The sequence below is a fragment of the Lemur catta genome, chromosome 7 (genome assembly GCF_020740605.2).
Source record: "Lemur catta isolate mLemCat1 chromosome 7, mLemCat1.pri, whole genome shotgun sequence".
Taxonomy (NCBI): domain Eukaryota; kingdom Metazoa; phylum Chordata; class Mammalia; order Primates; family Lemuridae; genus Lemur; species Lemur catta.
In genome coordinates, this window is record NC_059134.1 from 95,278,401 (window position 1) to 95,300,312 (window position 21,912).

The 21,912-nt window shown below is 36.0% G+C and overlaps 2 protein-coding genes across 2 annotated transcripts; both read right to left on the minus strand.

The window, feature by feature from the left end:
• Positions 1-4,515: 4,515 nt before the first annotated feature.
• On the minus strand, positions 4,516-5,451 carry LOC123641799 (olfactory receptor 4C15-like). Its single transcript, XM_045556734.1, has one exon. It carries the CDS (start codon positions 5,449-5,451, stop codon positions 4,516-4,518), a length of 936 nt encoding a protein of 311 aa, XP_045412690.1.
• Positions 5,452-17,928: 12,477 nt separating this feature from the next.
• LOC123641800 (olfactory receptor 4A15-like) lies at positions 17,929-18,885 on the minus strand. Its single transcript, XM_045556735.1, has one exon. The coding sequence runs from the start codon at positions 18,853-18,855 to the stop codon at positions 17,929-17,931; it is 927 nt and encodes a 308-aa protein (XP_045412691.1). The 5' UTR covers positions 18,856-18,885.
• Between the last annotated feature and the right edge of the window lie 3,027 nt (positions 18,886-21,912).

Consider the following 21,912-nt stretch of genomic DNA (forward strand, 5'->3'; position numbering starts at 1 on the left):
GGGTGAGCAATACTAATGCCCCAATATTTAGGAAGAATCTTGCCACTCCCAAGGGTTACTTGGACCCTATTCCCCCTTAAAGTGGTGGTAGGAGCAAGGTAGATCCCAGCTGCTGCCCACCAGCCTATATGTGTGTGTTTCTATGGTTGCTTGATCTGCCACTAGGAGGAGTTGCTAATATGTTATTCAGGGCTCTTGCACCATGCTTGGGAGGCTGCTCCTGATGGGAGGGGTTACTTGATGCACCTGCTGTTGCCTAGAAAAAGTTGGAAAGCATCAGTCTGCCAGACTTTGATCTTTACTATAAGCATATAGTGACCATAAGAGCATGGTACTGGCACAAGAACAGAGATATAGACCTTTGGAATAGGATGGAGATCCCAGATATAAAACCATTCTCATATTGTCATCTAATGTTCAACAAAGCAGACAAAAGTATACATTGGGGAAATAGTCTCTATTCAATAAGTGTTGCTGGGAAAACTGGATAACCACTTACAGAAGATTGAACCTGGATCCCATCCTCTCATCTTTCACAAAAATCAACTCACGTAGGATAACAGACTTAAACCTAAGGCTTGAAACCTTAAAAATTCTGGAAGAAAATGTGGGGAAGACTCTTTTAGACATCAGCCTATGTAAAGAATTTATGAAGAATACCCCCAAAGCAATCACAGCAGCAACAAAAGTAAACAAGTGGGATCTGATCGAATTCTGCATAGCCAAGGAAACAGTCTTTAGAGTGAATAGGCAACCTACAGAATGGGAGAAAAATATTTGCTTTCTACACATCTGATAAAGGGCTGACAACAAGAATCTATACAGAACTTAAGAAAATCAACAAGAAAAAATCAAACAACCTCATAAATAAATGGCCAATGTGCATGAACAGAAATTTTTCAGAAGAAGATGGAATAATGGCCAGCATACATATAAAACAGTGCTCAATATCTCTAATCATGAGGGAAATGCAAGTCAAAACGACAATGAGATATCACCTATGTCCAGTGAGAATGGCCTTTATCAAAAAGGTAGTAATATTCATTGGATGCTGGTCAATTGGGGGTGGGGCTGGGGTTGGGGGTGGGTAACCAAACAACTAATGGATGTAGAACACACTGTATAGGGAAAGAGCACTCTTGTAGCTCTGGCTTGGGTGAGGCAAAGGCATTATATGTAACCAAAATGTTTGTACCCACATAATATTCTGAAATTAAAAAATTAAAAAAGGACTTTTTCAGGAATCACATACAGACATTTCAATCATCAAACCTGATATTAAAGCAAAATATACCTGCAAAAAAAATCTAGAATTGACTATTTTAAATATTGGCATTTATGAAATTTTAGCCTGGAACTTTGTTCCAGGCTAATAATTATCACAATGAAAATTCACTGAGTTATCTCACCCAAAATGATATTAATTTTCTTCCACTGAATTGTGGGAGACATGTTATCTATAATTTGATGAGTACCAAATATTGTGCAAAATAAATTATGTTCTATGTTATGGGAATATAAAAATGATCCCATTACACCTGAGAGAAGGACTTCAACTTTGCTATTCCCCATATTTTTCCATCCTTCACAGGGTGAAGTTCTCCTGAGTTGGAGGAAAGAGAGAAGAAATAGTTTGGTTGGGCTTGAAAATGTACCTTTTTTTCTTGTAAAAAAAAAAAATGATGACATCTGATACAAAGCTCACAGCTTTCTCTTTTTCAATTCAATTTACTCAGAAGATAATCATCTGCAGTGTGTCTACAAGGTGTCAATTTTACTTTAGTCTTGTCCACTCTGCTGGAGAAGCTATGGGGAGAGGAGATATTCCACAGACAGCCAACCTTTCCTAAAGAGACCCGAGTTAGACTCTAAATGAGTCTGAAATACCAGGAGAAAGTTTCTTACTTTTGCCTCTAGAACATTCTAAAAGAAAAAGAAAATATTCCACTATTCTGTGTAGAAACATCCCTATAAAACCAAACAGCTCTATTAATCTAAAAAATATTCTATGGCAGAACATGTGAATTAGACATGTATGTTTTCTCTGTCAAATATTTACAGAGATTTCATAAAAGTTCACAAAGGCCCAGCCTCCAGAGGGAGAAAGACCACATCCCTTCCCACCCAACCTTGAAGGATTTGCTCAGTGAGGTATTTGGCACAGTTAATCTAAGACCACAGTAAACCAGGGGCCAATTAATCCCAAGCAAGGCTGTCAACAGGCAGATTCTGTCCTCAGAGCCTGACTTCCCTCCTGCCTATGCTAAGGGACACCTCTCACTACAGTGACCAGCTGCTCCCTCAGGCATGCCCTCAGAGTCACATCCAGGTGTAGACTACTGAAAGTTACAAAAAGATTTCTACTTTTGGCCAAACCTTTTTGAATGGCCCAGATAAAGACTCAAATAGATAATAATACAAATACAATTGAATTGTAAATCCATCATTTGTATTTCTATGACTTTAGGCAAGTTTCTTAACTTCTCTTAATTTCCTATTCTGGAAAATATTACTGTTAAATATAATATTTAATAATCAGAAAAATAAATTATTAATAATCAATAATTATTATTAATACTAATGATATTGATAAAATACATTATCAGTAGTTACAATGAAAACAACTAATAAAACTTCTGTAATTTCCAATGTATTCTGAAATCAGTAAGTCAGTAAAGGGCAGAAGGGAAAAGAGAAAAAGGGAAAGAAAAGAAAATAAAGGCTGTTTTTACATCTTTTTATTTTAAATGCATCTCTTAAGGTATAATTTACATACAATAAAATGTGGCATTTTAAAATGTATAGCAGGGGAGTTTTGACAAATGTATACACACGTGTAACTACTACCACAATCGTGGGTATGTATCAGTTTTATCTATTCAAAGAAGCAGGTTTTGGCTTTATTTATGTTCTCCTCATTTTCATATTGTGGTTCTTTGCCTTCTGCTTTTTATTATTTGATTTGATTATATGCTTCCTTCTGGGGACTACGAGGGGAAATCTGTTCCTTTCCTCTCTCCTAGGTTCTGATGACTTTCTGGCAATTTTGAAATTCTTTAGCTTGTAGATGAATCTCCCAGTCTCTCTGCCTCCCTCTACATGTGACATTCTCCCCGTGTGCATGTTTTTCTGTTTCCCATTTTTATGACAACACAGTTATGCTGTATTAGGATTCACCCTAATAACCTCATTTTAACTCGATCATCTGCAAAGACTTTATTTCCAAATAAGGTCAAATTCACAGATACTGGGGGTTAGGACTTCGGCATTTTGGGGGGATAGAATTCAAACCATAACAATCCTATACAGCCCCTAAAACTGGGGAAAAAGTACTGCCTGATTCAGGCTCTCCAAATTTCCCCCAAAAGCTCTGTTGGTGTCTCTTCCTCCACCCCACCTCCAGCAGGGACCCTCCACCTGAGCAAAGCCCAGACTCTCCACCTCGGACCCCTGCCAAGAATCAAGACATGTTCCCAGGATAAAAGTGGCCACAAAATTCAACTCACTTTATTGAAGATCTTGTGTCTCTAATCTTATACCTTTTAATTTCATTTTTCTCAGTAGGTCTCCAGATCTCATAGAAGTCATTCCCATACTGTATCTGGTGTTTCTAGTTGTTCACGGCAAGAGTATTTTTGGCCCGAGTTATTGCATCGTACCCAGGAGCAGAAGCCCATTTATATATTTTTATTATTGTTCAATTATTAATTCAACTTATATATATTGACCATTTACTATGTGCCAGACACCATTTTAGGCACTGGCGATTTAACAATAGTTTTATTTTTTTTCTTAATCATCTGACTTTAAGATCCCACAGTAAAGTTTTTGAGAACGATAAAAATCCTAACCCTGTATATATTAGTTTCTAGTGTATAAACAATAAATAAAATGAATAAACTGTATGACATGCTAGGTAATGATATGTGTGAAAGGTAAAAATTAAACAGAAATGTAGGAATAGGAATAACAAAAAGTGAGTGGATGAGATTTGCTATATTGTGAGGTAGTCGGAAAATGCATTACTGAGAAGATACATTTGAATAATCAACCAAAGGAAGTGAGAGGGCAAGACATGCACATACCTGGAGGAGGAATAATTGAGACACAGAGAACTATTTTACACAGTTTCTTAGGAGGTGTATACCTGGGGTCATGTAAAAAGTTGACAGGAGCAATGGTTTGTAGGTTGTGATGGGGTTAAAGAATTGTTAGAGTTGAGCACTGATAAAAGAAAGGCTGAAATAATGGATATGTGGCTGAAAATTTTGATTATTACATTCTAAGTAAATATACACTTGAATGCCCTTATTTACATATGTGGATACTGGGCTGCCAATTCAGAATTGATGAATAATCAGAGGGTGAAAATAAAATTTTCTGAGCCCCCATTAATGCTTTTTGTTATAACATTATGTTACCTTTTTCTATAGAATGTATAGTCCATAAAGTTTGTCCACAACAATTTTAACTTTGGTACTCTTAACCTTGATTTTATAAAAAAATTTTAATAATTCATTTTGCATCAGAAACCATTAGTAATCTCTTCCATACTTTCCTCATGGAATTTTTTACCTCCTTATTCCTAAAGGTATAAATCAGAGGATTGAGCAAGGGGGCTAGGATGCCATAAACTACTGCCACCATTTTGTCAGAGGAGAAAGCAGATGGAGGTCGTGCATAGACAAATATGCACGGGACAAAGAACAAAACCACAACAGCAATGTGAGATCCACAGGTAGACAGAGCTTTTCTCCGCCCTTCGGAACTATGAGTTCTCAGGGAGAACAAGATGACACCATAGGAGACAAGCAACAAGGAGAAGGTTATGATACAGAAAACCCCACTGTTGAGCACCACAAAAAGGCCAAAGACATGAGTGTTGGTGCAGGCAAGATCCAGTAATGGCTGAAAGTCACAACAGAAGTGATCAATGACATTGGGACCACAGAAAGGCAACTGAAAAGTAAAGAGAATTTGTATCATGGAATGCAGGAAGCCCCCTGTCCAGGCTACCCCAATCAGAATGCCACAGAACCTGCGGTTCATGATGGAAGAGTAATACAAAGGCTTGCAAATGGCCACATACCGATCATAGGCCATGGCTGTGAGGACAATCAACTCTGCCCCACTTAGGAAGTGTTCAGTAAAAAGCTGCGTCATACAGCCTTCAAAGGAGATGGTTTTGCTCTCATAGAGGGAGTCCACGACCATCTTCGGGGTGAAGACGGAGGAGAAGCATGCATCTAGGAAGGACAGGAAAGCCAAGAAGAAGTACATGGGGGACCCCAGTAGTGCAGGGCTGTTGAGGATGGTTACTACAATTAGCATGTTGCCCCCAACTGTTGCAATGTAGACAAACAAAAATACAACAAATAATATTTTCTGAACATTTGGATTCTGTGAAAGCCCCAGGAGGACAAACTCAGTAACAAAGCTTTGGTTTTGCATGATTTCCAAGGAAAAGGTGACACTGCCAACAGTGATCAGCATGTAGAATCTGCAATTATGATAAAGAAAAACTTGCTTCAGTTCAATTTATAGTATTATAGTCATCAACTAGTTAGAGCATCCATATTCAAAATTACCACTAGTGCTTGTGTTGTCACTGAGAACACAAAACTCAAAATTGTTGAAGTAGTAGTGACAGGACAGACAGAATTGGGATGTAGATAAATAACTATAACACTACTTTAAAAGAGGCTGAGCTTGAAACGGGGGAAAGGTAAGCTTCCACATGTGGTAGAGAAGAGGAATAGTTTTCATCTCAAATGACAGCTTTGATCATTTTATAGTGGCTCCCAGAGTGAATTACTGAGAAGGATTCTGAAGCCACCTCTAAGTTATGAAGAAAGGAGGACTGTAATTTATTGGCCATGCCTGCCATGGGCATGAAATGCGAGCATGAGTGATCAGCATGCCACCCAAATCTGCAAACTGCCTCATCTACAAATAGAAGACAAAATAATTTGCATTATAAAAGTTTCTTGAAAATCATGGCTATTCCTCAGATATTTCTTTGGAAGTCTGAACTGTGTGGTGTCTTTAAATGAATTAATTCATTCCTCATAAAAGAGAATGATCTGGGGAAAATGTCAGTCTGTACACTTAATACATAACAAATATTTCTAATTGTTGAGTTTATTTTTAATCTGTCATTTAACAATGAGAATAGAAGTTTACAAAAATAATGCCTATATGAGAGTGTTGTCATGGTGAGTAAGTGTAGTAAGGTGGGGCTCAGGACCCACTGCCTAGAACACAGTCTGTGATAGTCCTATTGTCCCTGTTTGATTGGAGGGAAGCTCATGCTTAAAGAAGTTAAGTTCAAGCAAACAACAGATGCTGGATGTGGGATTTGAACACAGAACCTCTGGCTCCACTGGATCAACAGGGAAAGGAGTGGGATTTTCTTTTTCAGCAAGCATTTCAGAGCAGGGGTGACCTTTCTATAAGTACTTACATGTTCAAATTGGCAGCCACCAATTGGCATCATTCATTATAAAAGTAATGGATTTTCTGTTTCAAGTTTGAAATATACATAACATTCAGAATGATAAGAGGTATTAGTAGCAAGGTGGTCATTAAAAGTAATGCTTTGTAGTTCTATTTCAAACAGTAAACTTCAGATACATTTATGTACATATGTGTGCATATCAGTCACATTTGCATACTTTTTTCAAATAAATAATGTTATTACAAAGAAAAAGAATAAATTAAAATCTTATTTGTAATTACCCTCCCTGTTAAATTACTTAAATCCACCATATTTTTGATCCAGGATTAGTTTTCAGCAAGAAAAGATTTGTTCCTTGCCTGTCTAGGAAAACACATTCCTTTCCCTGGAAACCTGATAAATATGTTCTCCAGTTTCAGAATTTCAGATCCTTTTCTCTGCCCTCAGTGTTGCTCTATAAATTTACCTAAATCTCTCAACTTTTATACTCTTACTCTTTCTGGAATTTGGAAATAAAAAACTTTCTCTGTTCCACTGGTATCCTTGCTGATGGATGCATGGACTTCTTTTTTCTCATTGTCTTAGTGATTTAGCTCATTTTAAGGAAGAGCCAAAGGCATGACAAATAGTGCTAAAGCAATTTAAATTTTCCTAAATAATGCTGAGGGAGGAGCTTAATGCTATTTGTGACATGTCAAATGTGCATAGGAAAATAAAGTGGACAAAGTTAAAATCAGAAGACTCCACTGTGTGATTAGAGGCATGATTTCTTACCCTTGATGTCCTTCCCTGTGCCGTTTGTTAGGGTGTCATTGTGGAAATAGTAAATGATGTATTTTTTTTTGATCTCAGAGTAATATGGGGGTACAAATGTTTTGGTTACAAGACACTGGCACCTGAATGTTTATAGGACCATAATTCACAATCTCAAAGATGTGGAAACAGCCCAAATGCACATCAGTACATGAGTGGATTAATAAAATGTGGTATATGTATATACTATGCAGTACTCCCCAGCCATAAAAAAATACTGAACTAATACTTTTTTACTAACCTAAATCAAACTGGAGCCCACTCTGCTATATTCTATATCAATAACTCTGTAAATTACAGCACTTGAATTTACCATATTACCTCAGTGTTCTTTAAACAGCCTCCCAAAATTCTGCTTTTTCATCTTAAACATCAGGATGGTGAAAGCATCAGAGGATAAATGATAAATGAGAATATTTTAGAAAGAATAAATATGCACTTGTAGCATTTCTAAGCTATTCAGATTTAACTTGAATATGAAAGGCTGAAGATAGGTCTAATGTCATTAGACTTGAAGTAATTAGGAGCTCCTACCACCCTCCCCCATTAAGCAAACAGGGATTTGCATTCTAACAGCTGCTGTTTATTGCTCACATTCTGTATCAAGTGCTGTTCTATGGACTCCACATGTATTATTTGATTTGTTTTCACATCCTTTCAGCTTGGTAACGTTATTATCCTCCTTAAGTATGAGCAGTCTAAGAGCCAGAAAGGTTATGTAACTAGCCCAAGTGTGCACGGTTCTTAAGTGATAGGCTCATGGATTGCATTACACTTTACAGCCAGACCACAACACGCACACTTTGAAGCATTGCATCACAAGTTGAAATCCTCTCTGAAAATGCAAAAATGTGAATTATAAATCTCACCATTTATCAGTTCATTGAAAATTCTGGTGATGGTCATCTCCCATTCTCCATGGAAAAAGTCCATTTGGTGGCTGGCCAAAAAGTGAAGGCTGTTTCCAACGCTTCCTTCTACATATAAGAGAGACAGGAAGAGCATCCCTGCCAGAGGAGGTAGAGAATGTCCCCTGCTGCTTACCAAGTGCCATCTTCTACATGGTTTAAGGAAAAATAAACAAAAGTTTCATCCTTGGTTTCCCATTGCAATTTAAAGACATTTCCCTGAGAGGTTATGAACCTGTAGAGTTGCTTCTCAGCTTCCTCCAAGGTTTGGAAATTTCCCCTGAGTATGATTTTCCAAACCCAATTTTATGTGGATTGTCTTGCTCAAGTGTTTGGAAAACTTTTATGTCTCTGAGGAATTAGAGGATTTTCTTTTCTTTTTTGCTTTTTTAAGTTCTCCTGGGTTTCTTTTTGAAGATGCTTTCATTTTCCTGCATGTTCAGGACTAGGACACTGTGTATACTGTGATGGAATATGTAGTGTTTCTTTGGAAAATTCGGGCAATTGTAATTATCAAATAAAAGAGCTTAGTTTTGGGATAGGACAGTATGAATCCATAAGGACAACACCCATTGTCTTGGGACTAGGGTAGCAATGAGTGCTTATTTAAGGAGAACAGTTTATGTATAAGTATGCAAAGATTCATAGGTTAATCAAAATTTTATTTTGTCCTCTCAGACTGATCTTGAGATTCCAAGACTTTAAAACTAAAATTACCATTCGTAGACGTTAAATGATTTTTTTCTATTTATTTTATTTGAGAAGAAGATATATCATGTTTGTTTAAGAAAAATGTAGCATTGAGACTGAAACCTGAAGGGCAACTTGAACTTAGCTCATCAAGCCCAGGAACCACACCAAACAATTTGTTGCTATATACAGTCTTCAAACATTTTATCCTACCTATTTATATGTCTATTTACATCCCACAGAAAAAGGCAAAATTGAAGTGATTTAAGGCCCAGAAACACCATCACTTCAATTGTCTGTGGAATTAAGACAAAAGTGTTATGTTTTTTTAACTGAGATTGTATATGTGTGTCTTGACACAGAAGAATCACCTTATGTGGACCACAGTCCTAGTCAGGGTGATATTTTGAAAATATTATTCAGCAACAAGACTTCAGAATTCATTCTGGGATCCTGGTTCTCACTTCAAGGCACAGTTAGCATCTTCTACTTCATTCTATGCTTTTCTTGGCTTATTATTTTTTTCTGTAAAAAGACACCTGCAGTGGAATGTTTATAGCAGCACAATTTGCAATTGTAAAGATGTGGAAACAACCCAAGTGTCCATCAATACATGAGTGGATTAATAAAATGTGGTATATGTATGCCATGGAGTACTACTTAGCCATAAAAATGATGAACTCATACCTCTTGTATTATCCTGGATGGAACTGGAGTCCATTGTTCTAAAGTGAAGTATCACAACAATGGAAAAAACAAACAGCATATGTACTCACTATTAAATTGGAACTAATCGTTCAACACTTATGTGCACATATGGAAATAGCATTTATCAGAAATAATGCAGGAGGGAGGAAAGAGGGGGAGATGGGTAAATTCACACCTAATGGGTACAATGCACACTATTAAGGGATGAGCACACTTATACCTTTCACTCAAAGGGTACTAGAGCAATTTATGTAACCAAAATGTTTGTGCCACATAATATTGTAAAATACAAAAAGAAAAAAATAATAAAAATAAAACAGATGCAAAAAAAGACAAAGTAGGGCAGATAACAGATGAAATATTATTTTTGCATCATTGTGAAAAAAATACACTTAATTATTTTTAAACTTAAGTCAGAAAAGAAAAAGAGACAGAGAGAGCTAGAGCCAAGGAGAAGAAAGAAGAGGTAGGGGCATATTAATTTGCTCTTCCAGAATTTATCCAATATTCTACTCATTCTACAGATTAAAATTCCATTTTCATCATCTATTAAGTTGCAAAATTTATACTAGGTTTCCAAACATAGATGTCTCAATTTCTGGGTAACTTCTTCTGTTACTTATAATTCTTTATTACTCAGCCCTTACCAAAACTTTTACAAACTGGAGCCTTAAGAAATGTTCTGATATCCACTGGATCTAGTCTTCCATCTCTACGCTTCTCACAGTCTCCAATTACCAAAGGCTGGTATTCAACACAGGCCCACATCCATGTACATTATAGAATTGGCTTACCAATTCATGTGAAAAAGTGTTTTGTCATTGGGAAGGAAGGGATGGGTGGGTATTAATTCATCACAAAATTATTATCTCTAAAATTAAGACCTCTCCTGGGCTGTGCAGAGTCAGCCTAACATTTTTTACTGTAGGTCTCTTTACATAATCTGTTCGATGTAAAAAAATAAACAATTTGACTGAAGAGTAATGAGTCAGTGTCAGATGTAGTGACTTACTGATGGAGATGCAGAACTGTGAGCAGAAAGGAGGCACCTAGGTATTTGTATGGTGTCCAATCAGAGCACATGGAGAGTCTTCTGGTGTCCAGGCATCTGTCTTTGTATTCAGGTTAATCTTGTTCTCTTCAGATCCTGCTTATGTTGAAATAATGACTCTGCAATTCCTTAGTTCTATTTATTTAATGCTATTTTCCTTCATTGATCATAATGCTTTATTTTTTATTGGGCTTCCCACGAATACTGGCTTCCAATGACTCTCTCAAAGATACTCTCTTAATAATGATCACAGAGACAAATCTGATGAACAAAGTATACAGGAAAATGTGAGTAATTCTTTTCTTGTTCATGTCAAATCTCTCTTCCACACACCACTAGGAGGGCTGATAGATAAAAGACCAGACTGAGGATAAGGAAAAGTGGTTCGACTGATGCAAGGCACGGCACGTCCCTCGTCACAGATGACTTAAGACCAACACAGTAGCACAAAGTGTTACCATATTCAATGGAATCAAGAGAGAACACCAATTAGGATCAAATATTGGAGCAGGGGATACCGAGATAAAGGCAGGGAGACTAGGTGAGAGGCAACTAAAATAATCCAGGTGAAAGAGGATGGCAGCTTGGAACTAGGTGACAGCTCTAGAGTGACTAGAAGTGGTTGAATTTGGGATATATGTGAAGGTTGAGCCAGTAGGATTTCCTAATAGACTGGATATGGGGTATGAGATACAGAGATCAAATGTTTCATCAGCTGAGCTAGCAAGTGTTGTGAGAGAGTAGGTTTGGAAACGGGGGCAGAACCAAGAGTACATCTTTAGACTTGTTCATTTGAGAGACCTATTAGTCATTCAGGTGGCAATGGCATGAAAGAATTTTGATTTCCAGGTCTTAACCTCAAAAAAGAATTGTGGGCTGGAGATATTAATTTGAGAATCTTGGTCATGTTAGGAGAGTACGTCCATGAAAACTGGGTTAAATGTTGCTACTGGATTTCATAAAATGAGAAACGAGCAGTGATTATTGAATTTAATGATACAGGGGACATTGGTATCCTATACAGTAATTTACTAGTTTAATAACATGTCTGAGAATGTGTGGTGTGTAAGGAAGTTCCCTATCCATAATGAGGGAGACAGAATGAGCACATATGAAACAATGCATGTATGATATAAGTTCCAGGATGGGAAAATATCAGTGTGCTCTACAGATTTCAAGGAATATGAAATGAGCTAGATCTTGACATGAGAGAGAATTTAGAAAATTCTAAATTTACAAATTTGCAACTTATGAAATGAACAACAAGGGCAACAGCATTATCAAGGCATGAAGACAGAAAAGCAAGGTGTACATAGTTGAAACCTATGGACTTTGACATCACAAAAACTTAGATTATATGACAGATCTTCCCAGGATGTAATTAACTAGAGGATAGACACTCTTGTAATCTCAGTTGCTTTTCTGAGAGTGCGTATTAAAGATACTAAATGTCTAGCATTATGGTTTAAATTTTAATGTTTAAACTTATAGACATTAAAATATAATAAAATAGTAACTTAAATTATATTTATGTATTTATTAAACATTATGTTTTTCATGTTGCTTATATCTCATAAAGTTAGTTACATACACCCTTACTGGCTCTATGTGCAAGGTGCCTTGTGTACATGCACCCAAGTAGACTGGCAATAAGAGCTATCTTTACCTGTGTAATATTCCTGACTTTCCACATTACAGTGAGTTCTTATGTCTGAGTAGCAATTATATGACAGACAACCTCTCTGTGCCCCAGTTTCATTTTTTATAAAATGGCAAACTAATGTTACCTGTCTCCAAAGGTTTTTGTAAGTATTAGATGATTTTATCAATGTAAGAGGCTTATATCAGTATCCCTAGTTCTTTTCCCAGGACGTGGAGAATGATATTGAGCACAAACTACCTTCAAACAGGCCCCCGACCTTTGCATGGATCCCACAGACATGTGCTTATGTACACTGCTACTAAGTGCTCACCTGGTCAGCAGGATATCAGCTTAGTACTCCCCAACACACAGCAGGATGTAAGTTTTTGAATTGACTTTAAAAGACAAGTCTTCCAAAACCATGTCCTAAAACAACCTGTAGTTCTAACCAAAAGCAAAAATAGGTTAAATAAAACATAAGTGTTTTCACTGTTATTTTTATAAATTAGGAAAGTAAAGCATGACCCGTGAAAAATATCTTATATACAGTGATAAAAAGTTTAGCCGGGAGCGGTGGCTCACGCCTGTAATCCTAGCTCTCTGGGAGGCCGAGGCGGGTGGATCGCTCGAGGTCAGGAGTTTGAGACCAGCCTGAGCGAGATCCCATCTCTACTAAAAATAGAAATAAAAATTATCTGGACAACTAAAAATATATATAGAAAAAATTAGCTGGGCAAGGGGGCGCATGCCTGTAGTCCCAGCTACTCGGGAGGCTGAGGCAGTAGGATCGCTTAAGCCCAGGAGTTTGAGGTTGCTGTGAGCTAGGCTGACGCCACGGCACTCACTGTAGCCCAGGCAACAAAGTGAGACTCTGTCTCAAAACAAAAAAAAAAAAAAAAAAAAAAAGAATTTAAAGTCAAAGGATTGCTCCCAACCACAAGCACTAGTGATGGATATAATTAGCTTGATTTAATCATTACACAATTATACATACCTCAAAACATTACATTGTAGCCCATACATATATATAAATATTATTTGTCAATTAAAAATTAAGAAATAACAAACACTTTCATGCGTGTTCTTCAGAGAGTCATTTGTAGATATATTGTATATGTACAATCATATATATTTTTTACTTTATATAAAAGTACAGAAAATATGATGCGTGAAATTTTATTTTTATTTCTTTTAGAGACAGGGTCTCACTCTGTCACGCAGGCTGGAGTGCAGTGGCACGATCATAGCTCACCGGGCTCAAGCAATCCTCCTGCCTCAGCCCCCTGAGCAGCTAGAACTTTGGGTAATGGACCTGGGCTACAAGAGGGCAAAGCGCCATTTTCAAACGGCACAGAATTCCACAATGTGCAGACTTTCATCATTCCAACCGCATCCCTTTGAGGCTGTGTCTCTAATGACTGAGGAGCTCATCACAGTACCACGGAATTCCCATCCACCCTGCAGTGATTGGGTTTTCCCAGGGGCAGAGCTCCACTGGAGCCAGGCCAAGCTGATGCACCACAGGCACACATCCAGGTCATGGTCTTATCCATTCAAAGATTTGCTGCACAGCTAAGCTCTGTTCTTCAGTGACACATGATCCCACTGCCTGATCACACAGAGGAAGAAAAGGGACTAGTACTCATTTTGGCCACTTAGAAATATCAGGACCGAGTTTTTCTGACATGTTGTCTGGTGCTCCCTTCACCTTTCAGACGATTATCAAAATTGTGTCATCTAACTGCAGGGTAGCTGCCATTACTAAGGATTAAAATATGGACCTCAGCCAGAAAAAAATAAACACTTAAAGTTCTTCTCACTCCATGATACTCAAATAACATGTTTTCAATTTAGAAATATTGTAAGTAACATAAGTGGTTTAGCTGAGAAATATTTCCTTTGGTCTATAATGGAGTAAGGATTCCCAATTTCTTTCCATATACCTTACCTTATAAACCATTTCCTAAAGCAGTTTTCAAAGAGGATACCAGATTCAAGGACTAAATGTACAGATTTTTAATAGTGAAACTATATTATGGATAAATTTTACTGTTTGATGTTATAAAAAAATTGCATTTAAATGCTACTAATGATTTCTAATCTAATAAATTGTCACTTTTCTATCATATAATCAAAAATATTTTATATACTAAATCATAATTAAATATTAGTCCCAAGATATTCTATAGTGAAAATATCATAGGATATGAAGTAAGCACATTTGGGCTCAAGGATTATGTACATGTTCTATGATTTATTAACAGTTATTTAATCTTGTGATCCTCCATATTTCTATAAAATAAGAACATTAGATGTCAGTTTTATAAAGTTGTGGTAACCATGTGAGGACATTTAAACATTGCACATAGGTTTAATGCAATTAATTTTTATAATCACTGACAACTTTCACTCAGTAGAAGAAACCCAATACATTTTTAATTATAAGATATATCAAGTGTATGCCAAGGGAGTATTTCAATCAATAAAGAGCACATATGGAATGGGCGTCCATTATGATTATAATATCACATTTTTACCTTTTCTATGTTTAGTTATGTTTAGATACATCAATACTTAGCATTGTGTTGCAATTGCATACAGTATGCAGCACAGTCACATGATATACAGGTTTGTGGCCTAGGAGCAATAGGCTCTACCATATAGCCTAGGTGTGTAGTAGGCAAGACCATCTACGGTTATCTAAATATACTCTGATGTTCGTACAATGACATCACCTAATGATGCATTTCTCAGAATGTATCTTTGTGAGACATGACTGTATTTATTTATCTTAAGTCAGTTAAAAACAGCATTTTTAACCTGTTTTAAATTTACTATTAAAAAGAAATATACATAGAGCACTCATTATTTGTAAGGAACTTCTATATTAATCTCAAAATAACCCTATGAGATGAGTACATTACTCCCAATTCATAGATAGAAAAGGCAAGGCTTAGAACAGTTCATTTCATTTATCCAGAATGGTTTATCTAGTAAATGGTAGAATTACAAGCCAATTTCTGCTCTTTCAGTTCCACCGTGTTCTCTGCCCAGTTTAACAGCTGTCCAAAATGCAAAATCTGTAGTAAGCGTTGGACTATGTTTCATCTTAAGCAAATTAGTAATTCTGGATTTCATATTATATTAAATGAGAGTTTTCTGAGAATTCAAGCACATAGAGGTCAGATTTGATCTATGAATAGGTAAACCAATAGATGTATGTTTTTGTGACTGAGGGAAGACTATGGCAATATAGTATCATGTTGTATATGCTCTTCCAGATCATTGCCATTTCCATATGAAGAGATAGGGTCCATCCTCTCTATTGGAACATGGTGCAAACTATATGACTATCTTGACGAATCAAATAGGGCAGAAATGATTGTATTAATATGTTATTTCTAAGGTTAAGTAGAAAAGAATAACACAGCTTCTGCTTGGCTCACCCTCTTAGGACACATGCTTTTTGGAGCACCGAGCCACCATGTCAATAGTCCCATTACCATGAAGCCAGTATACTTGAGAGACCACATGGAGACAGGGGCAGATACTCAAGGAGCACCAGCTATTGTAGCGCCCACTATCCCACCGTTTAAGACTTTCAAACCTATGTGCAGACGTGAGTGAAGAAACTTTTTAGGTGACTTCAGCAATAGCTTATTCCTGACTGCAACCTCATGAGACACACTGAGTCAGAAATACTCAGCTGAGTTGATTACAAATTTATGACCCACAGAAAGTATCTGAAATAATAATAAAGTTATTGTTGTTGTTTTATGCCACTAAATGTTTGGGTGACTTGTTACACAGCAACAGAATCTAAAACACTACAATAATTTAGACATTGTAGTATTGGCTCATGAGTAGTTAGATTAATTGAACAAAATAAAAATCTAGAAAATAGAATAATTGATATGTAAATATATATGAAGGTGGCCGTATTGCAGGATAGTGAAAAGGTGAATGATTATTCAATAAATTTGCTGGGAAAATTTAATTATTTTTATGAAAAGAAAGCAAAGTGTATCTCTACCTCACAACTTACCTGAATATTCAAACCCTATATGGATTAAATAAGTTATTGTAAAAAGAAAAACTGTAAGTTTTTAGGGAAAATTATTTCTATATACAAATCATGGCAAGAAAGGTCTTTGAGAAATATGTGCAGAGGACTTTCTTCCTGAGTTCAGTTTCCTCATACCTGCATCTTGGCTTGGGTGGTGAATCCTTGATCCCAACTCTGTTTCCTCCAGAATCCATATGCTAGATTCTCCCATTGCAATAATTGTGAAGTTTCTAATTTCCTATATTGGATTCCTTTTTCATTAAAAAATCTAGAGTACATTCTATTTCCTTCACTAAAGAATAAATAAAATTTCATGGCTGGCTTTTATTCAACCCATTCAATCCGTTGAAGTACTCAATGCACTAATAAGTGCACTAAGTAAATGTCTTATAAACTGACACAAGGATTAAAAAACACAACTTTTTGCTTTATTGTATATACTGTGGGTTGATTTTTCAACAAGGCAATATGTAATTCAAGAACCTTTAAAAATTATCTTTGTAACACAGTATCAGTTCTTGAAACCTACTATAGAGCAATTGTAAACACAGAAGATACCTTTGATCTATGTAAAGTCAATGAGAACATATAGTTTACAGATAATCAGAAAGGCATTCATTGTGCAAAACAAAACAATCTGTTCCCAAAGTGTTTAAAATTCAGTGTTTTTCCCTTTTTAAAAAGTGCACCCAGAGAGTTAATTTAATGTAGGCAGATTCTATGGACTCTACTGTGATATGAGTGACTTAAATACATATTTTAACTTCTGGAGGAGGCCAGTTGATCTAGATATACATAGAGTGTGGCTGAACATTTTTCTATCCAAAAGTTGGTCATAATATACCAAATCAATCATATGCTACCTGTACATCTTGGCTCTGTAACAGTATGCAGTTGATAAACTTCATTTCTCATGGAGTTATCCTCACCTATGAACATATTATGTGAATCTTTAAACCAATTAATTTGACCAAAACATTTATTTGTACTATTAGTTTAATGCATTTCAACAATGTGAAATTTTAAGTCTAAAATATCAATCTCTTAGCTAAAAGGATCAAGTTCTATTAGGTCATATTTTTACATGCCAGAGAGGTACCACAACCCACAAACAAGAATAGATTTTTAATGTTCTCACCACAAAAAATGATAAGTTGATGAAGTTATAAATATGTTAATTAGCTTGATTAAATTTTCTATAATGGATACATAGCTCAAAACATCACATTGTATCACATAAATATATAAATATTATTTGCCAATTAAAAATAAATAAAAAAGAAAGAAGATAAATGGAAATATTTTTTAAAATAAAAACTTGAAATAAAACTAAAAATTGTTGTTCACCAAAGAATCTTAACACAGTATGATTACATAAACATTATAAGGGATTAATTTACCTATGCAATTCTCTTGGTCTCTAAGGGATATAGCATATTCCACTTCAATAAATATTAATTTATATGGCTGTTTCAGAATAAATAGGCTAAATAACCAAAAGGAATGATAAGAAAATGGAGTCATTGATAGTGAAAGTATTCCTTGCTTCTGTGAAAAAATGAATGTCATGTTCTGCCATTAGGGATACAGTCCTCATCCAACTAAGGTCACATTTTTACTCCACAGTTTCCTCATGGCGTTTTTCATTTCTGCATTCCTCAGGGTGTAGATCAGGGGGTTCAGCATGGGAGTTATGAAAGTTAAAACCACAGTCATGAATTTATCAATGGGGAGGGTAGAATTGGGCCTTGCATATAGGAAGATACAGGGGACAAAGAATAAAATGACCACAGTGATGTGGGACGCACAGGTGTAGAAGGCTTTGCGTTTCCCTTCCAAACTCTGAGCCTTCAGAGAGTGTAATATGACCCCATAGGAAAGGAGGAGAACAAAGAAAGTGACAGTACAAATGGCCCCTCCATTAGCAATCATGGAAAGTCCAATGAGGTAGGTGTTGGTGCAAGAAAGTTCCAACAAGGGATACATATCACATGCGAAGTTGTTGATGACATTAGGGCCACAAAAAGGGAGCTGATAAATAAAAAGAAATTGAACTAATGAATGAAGAAAGCCTCCAATCCAGGCCACCAACAGCATGAGAACACACATCCTCTGATTCATGATGATCAAATAATGAAGCGGTTTACAGATGGCCACGTAGCGGTCATAGGCCATCACTACCAGAAGAATGACTTCTGCACCAGCAAATAAATGAACTATAAACACTTGAGTCATACAAGCCTGAAAGGAGATGGTCATTTGCTCAGAAAGCAAGTCCGTGATCGTTTTGGGAGCAATGGCGGTCGAATAGACAGTATCTATAAATGAAAAATAAGCCAGAAAAAAGTACATGGGGGAACCCAGGGATGGGCTGGCCGCGACGGTCACTACAATGAGCAGGTTGCCCAGAACCGTCACAATGTAGATGAGTAAGAACACGACAAACAGAACTTTCCGCCCCTCAGGGTTCTGTGTGAGCCCCAGGAGGATAAATTCAGTCACATTGTTCCTCTTTCCCATGTTCTTCTAAAGGTGTTGAACTCAGGTGTCAGAGCCTGCAAACAAAAGGGCGGATAATGAATTTGAGATGATCCCAAGCTGTATGTCAAAAGTGTAAAGCCTTAGTCAACAGTGTTCCCTGCAGGGCCTCACACAGGGCAGCTCATTAGAAAATACGTGTGTGGAACGTCCTTCCTCAACTACCCTCTGCATTTTCACAAATTTCTTGGTTCAGCTGCAGTGATGATACTTCAGCATTGTAACTGGAAGGTATATAGGAGCAGATATATCTGAGATGATCTACTGAAATCAGGACAGCTTCTTTCTCCAGAGTACCTCTCACAATGACTGCGTTTTCGATAACATGTTTTTTGCTTGAACGTTTCTTGGCTCTCTAAAATCTATCATGCGAACAATCTCATATGTTTTGGCTTTACTTATGTACAGATATAAAGTAATACCCAGTACGTGGAACATAAAACTATAGGCTGATGTTCAGATATTTGCCTTTGTCAAATACTTTACTAACAGCTGCTACAATCTAGGAATAACTCACAGCAATGAAAAAACCAGGCATGTCGTGAGTGCTCATTGAATACTTATTATACTTTATTTAATTAAAGTGAATTTCAAAGCTCATGAGAGAGCAAGTAAATGGAAATACTTGTATTAAATTCTTACGAGCCATGAAAGTACAATGAAGGCAATGTTTTATTTGAAAAAATATATACATACACATACAGACAGACAAACACACAAAAACTGAATTGCCATTTATTGCAACCTAGACTGTTAAAGGGAAAAAAATGGGTAATACCATTCAAAGTGGATGGGCACTGCACACTTACCCCACTTTTCAATTGGTTTGGAATATATTATGTTTTAACCATGATCAATTCAGTATGTCAAAAATAAACATTTTGGGCAAAATACTGGTATACTAGAAAGAATGCTAAAAATCTGGAAATATTAGTTGATTTTGATCTTAGTCATCTTGGGAAAATCATGTCCTGCCTTATATTCCTTATTGGAAATTTAATGATTTTTCTAGATATGAGTTTCTGCATTCTTATCATTGGTACCTTTATCCTAAATGACATGATATCATTTTTGCTGGTAGATTGTTTTTATATTAATCAACCTGATTTAGCATGTGCTAAAGGTTTTTTGATTATTAAGATAATCAATACATGAGTTATTTTTCTCATTAATTCATGGCTATCTGAGTTCATGCTGAATACAAGACATTCATTCTACCTTCAGCAAAGTAAATAAAGTGCCAGGCCTTTCAGATGTGAACCAGGGCCAATTTTATGTATAACATGTGCAACTTTGTATTAGCAGGATTATTTCAAATATGCTCCATTCTAGTGTCTACATTTGTTGATGGTCATTTGTGAAGGTCAGGAGATCATTCTATCCTTTATGCCTCTAGGTGAGCCCAGTTACACTCTAGCATGAGAGGGAGAACAAAACTGTACACAGAAAGAAAATAAGAGATAACTGTGAAAAGGCAGATAGAAACCAGCAAACGCCATAAGCTGAATGAAATAGGCTTTAAAATGGGCAAGCATTTTTTTTTGAGGGGTTTGAATGAGTTGAGAATAGAAGGATTTCAGATTCCTGAAGCTGTCAATCAGGTGGTGGTCTGGAAGGTAACAGCATTAGTACCAACACTTGCTTCTAGGAATCGTTATATTCCTGGGTAAAGATAAAAATTCAAATTTAAATTTTAGGATAGATCAATAGGAAAGAGCAGCTGCCTAATGAATAATTTCCATCTTTGGGGCTTCTGATTTTTAATTGCATATATACATAATTAAATGTCCTCACTCACACTTATGAAGCTATATCTGCATTTATAATGGAAAATAAATACTCACTGTTCATAGGAGCTGTCTGAGCATTCAAGAGATAACTTCCAGTGGGAGGATGTCTCTTGCTCACCTCTTAAGCACTTAGAAGACTTACTTGTGTATAACACTGTAAGTTCTCAGGCAATATTTCACTATTAAAAATGTTCTTAGTAGCATTATTATTACTCTGAACTATCAAAAATTATCAATCCATCTGAATGATATAAAATTCTATACTTTATCAATGTTGTGTTTTATGAAAAAAATATATCTGATTCAAACATTTGTAAGAATCTGCAAATTTCTTTCTTTTTTTTTTTAATCATTAAAGGTAGTCTTTAATCCCATACATGGATATATACCCAGATCGTCAAACAATAGTTAATTTTAAATTATCTTTATAAGAAACATTTACGAACCTGATTAAGTGATGGTTACTGAAGGTACTTTATTTCTTTTCTGGCAGAAATGATGCTATTCTAAATATGTAATCTATGTTTTACTCTAAATTGGAAATTTATAGACAAATCTCTTAACATATTCAATGAGAACAAATAAGTCATTAACAAATGCTCAAAAAATGTTTATCCATGGTGAGTATCCCACATGACAATTAAAATAACATAAATCAAGCAGATCTATCCTATGCCAAACTCAACATAAGATAAAAATAAATCACTTATACAGTATGTGAGTTTTTAGTTTTCATCAAGACCCTATTGACACATATGATCACAATCAATACCTAAATGTTTCTATTTAACTCTCTTTACAGTAAAAACTGTTTCCTATGTAAACAATATCTGTTTTCAATAATTGAGCATTGACCAATAGATATGATGCAGGAGGAATTTCAGGTGCTAACAAACATCTAATTGGTTCATCAGATTGTTTTCTGAACAAGATAAACTTTAATGTAATATCACGTTTCCAAGTTAATATCTTCACAATAAAGTAAAAATGCTACCTCTAAAACCTGCGTGGACTTTTCTGACAAATAAAGAAAACAATAATCTGAGAAGGTGAATTGCCAATCTCATATACAGTCATGGTTAGTTTTGTTTTGTTCTGCTTTGTAATTTTGCAAGGGTGGGCTGGTATGCCTGCATTTATAGTTTCAGAGAGCTCAGGTTCCAAATTCTGGTTTGGAATTTGAGCTTCAGAATCCATATACACCAAATGGGTGTCTTTGGATAAATTATTCAACAGCATCATCTGTGTA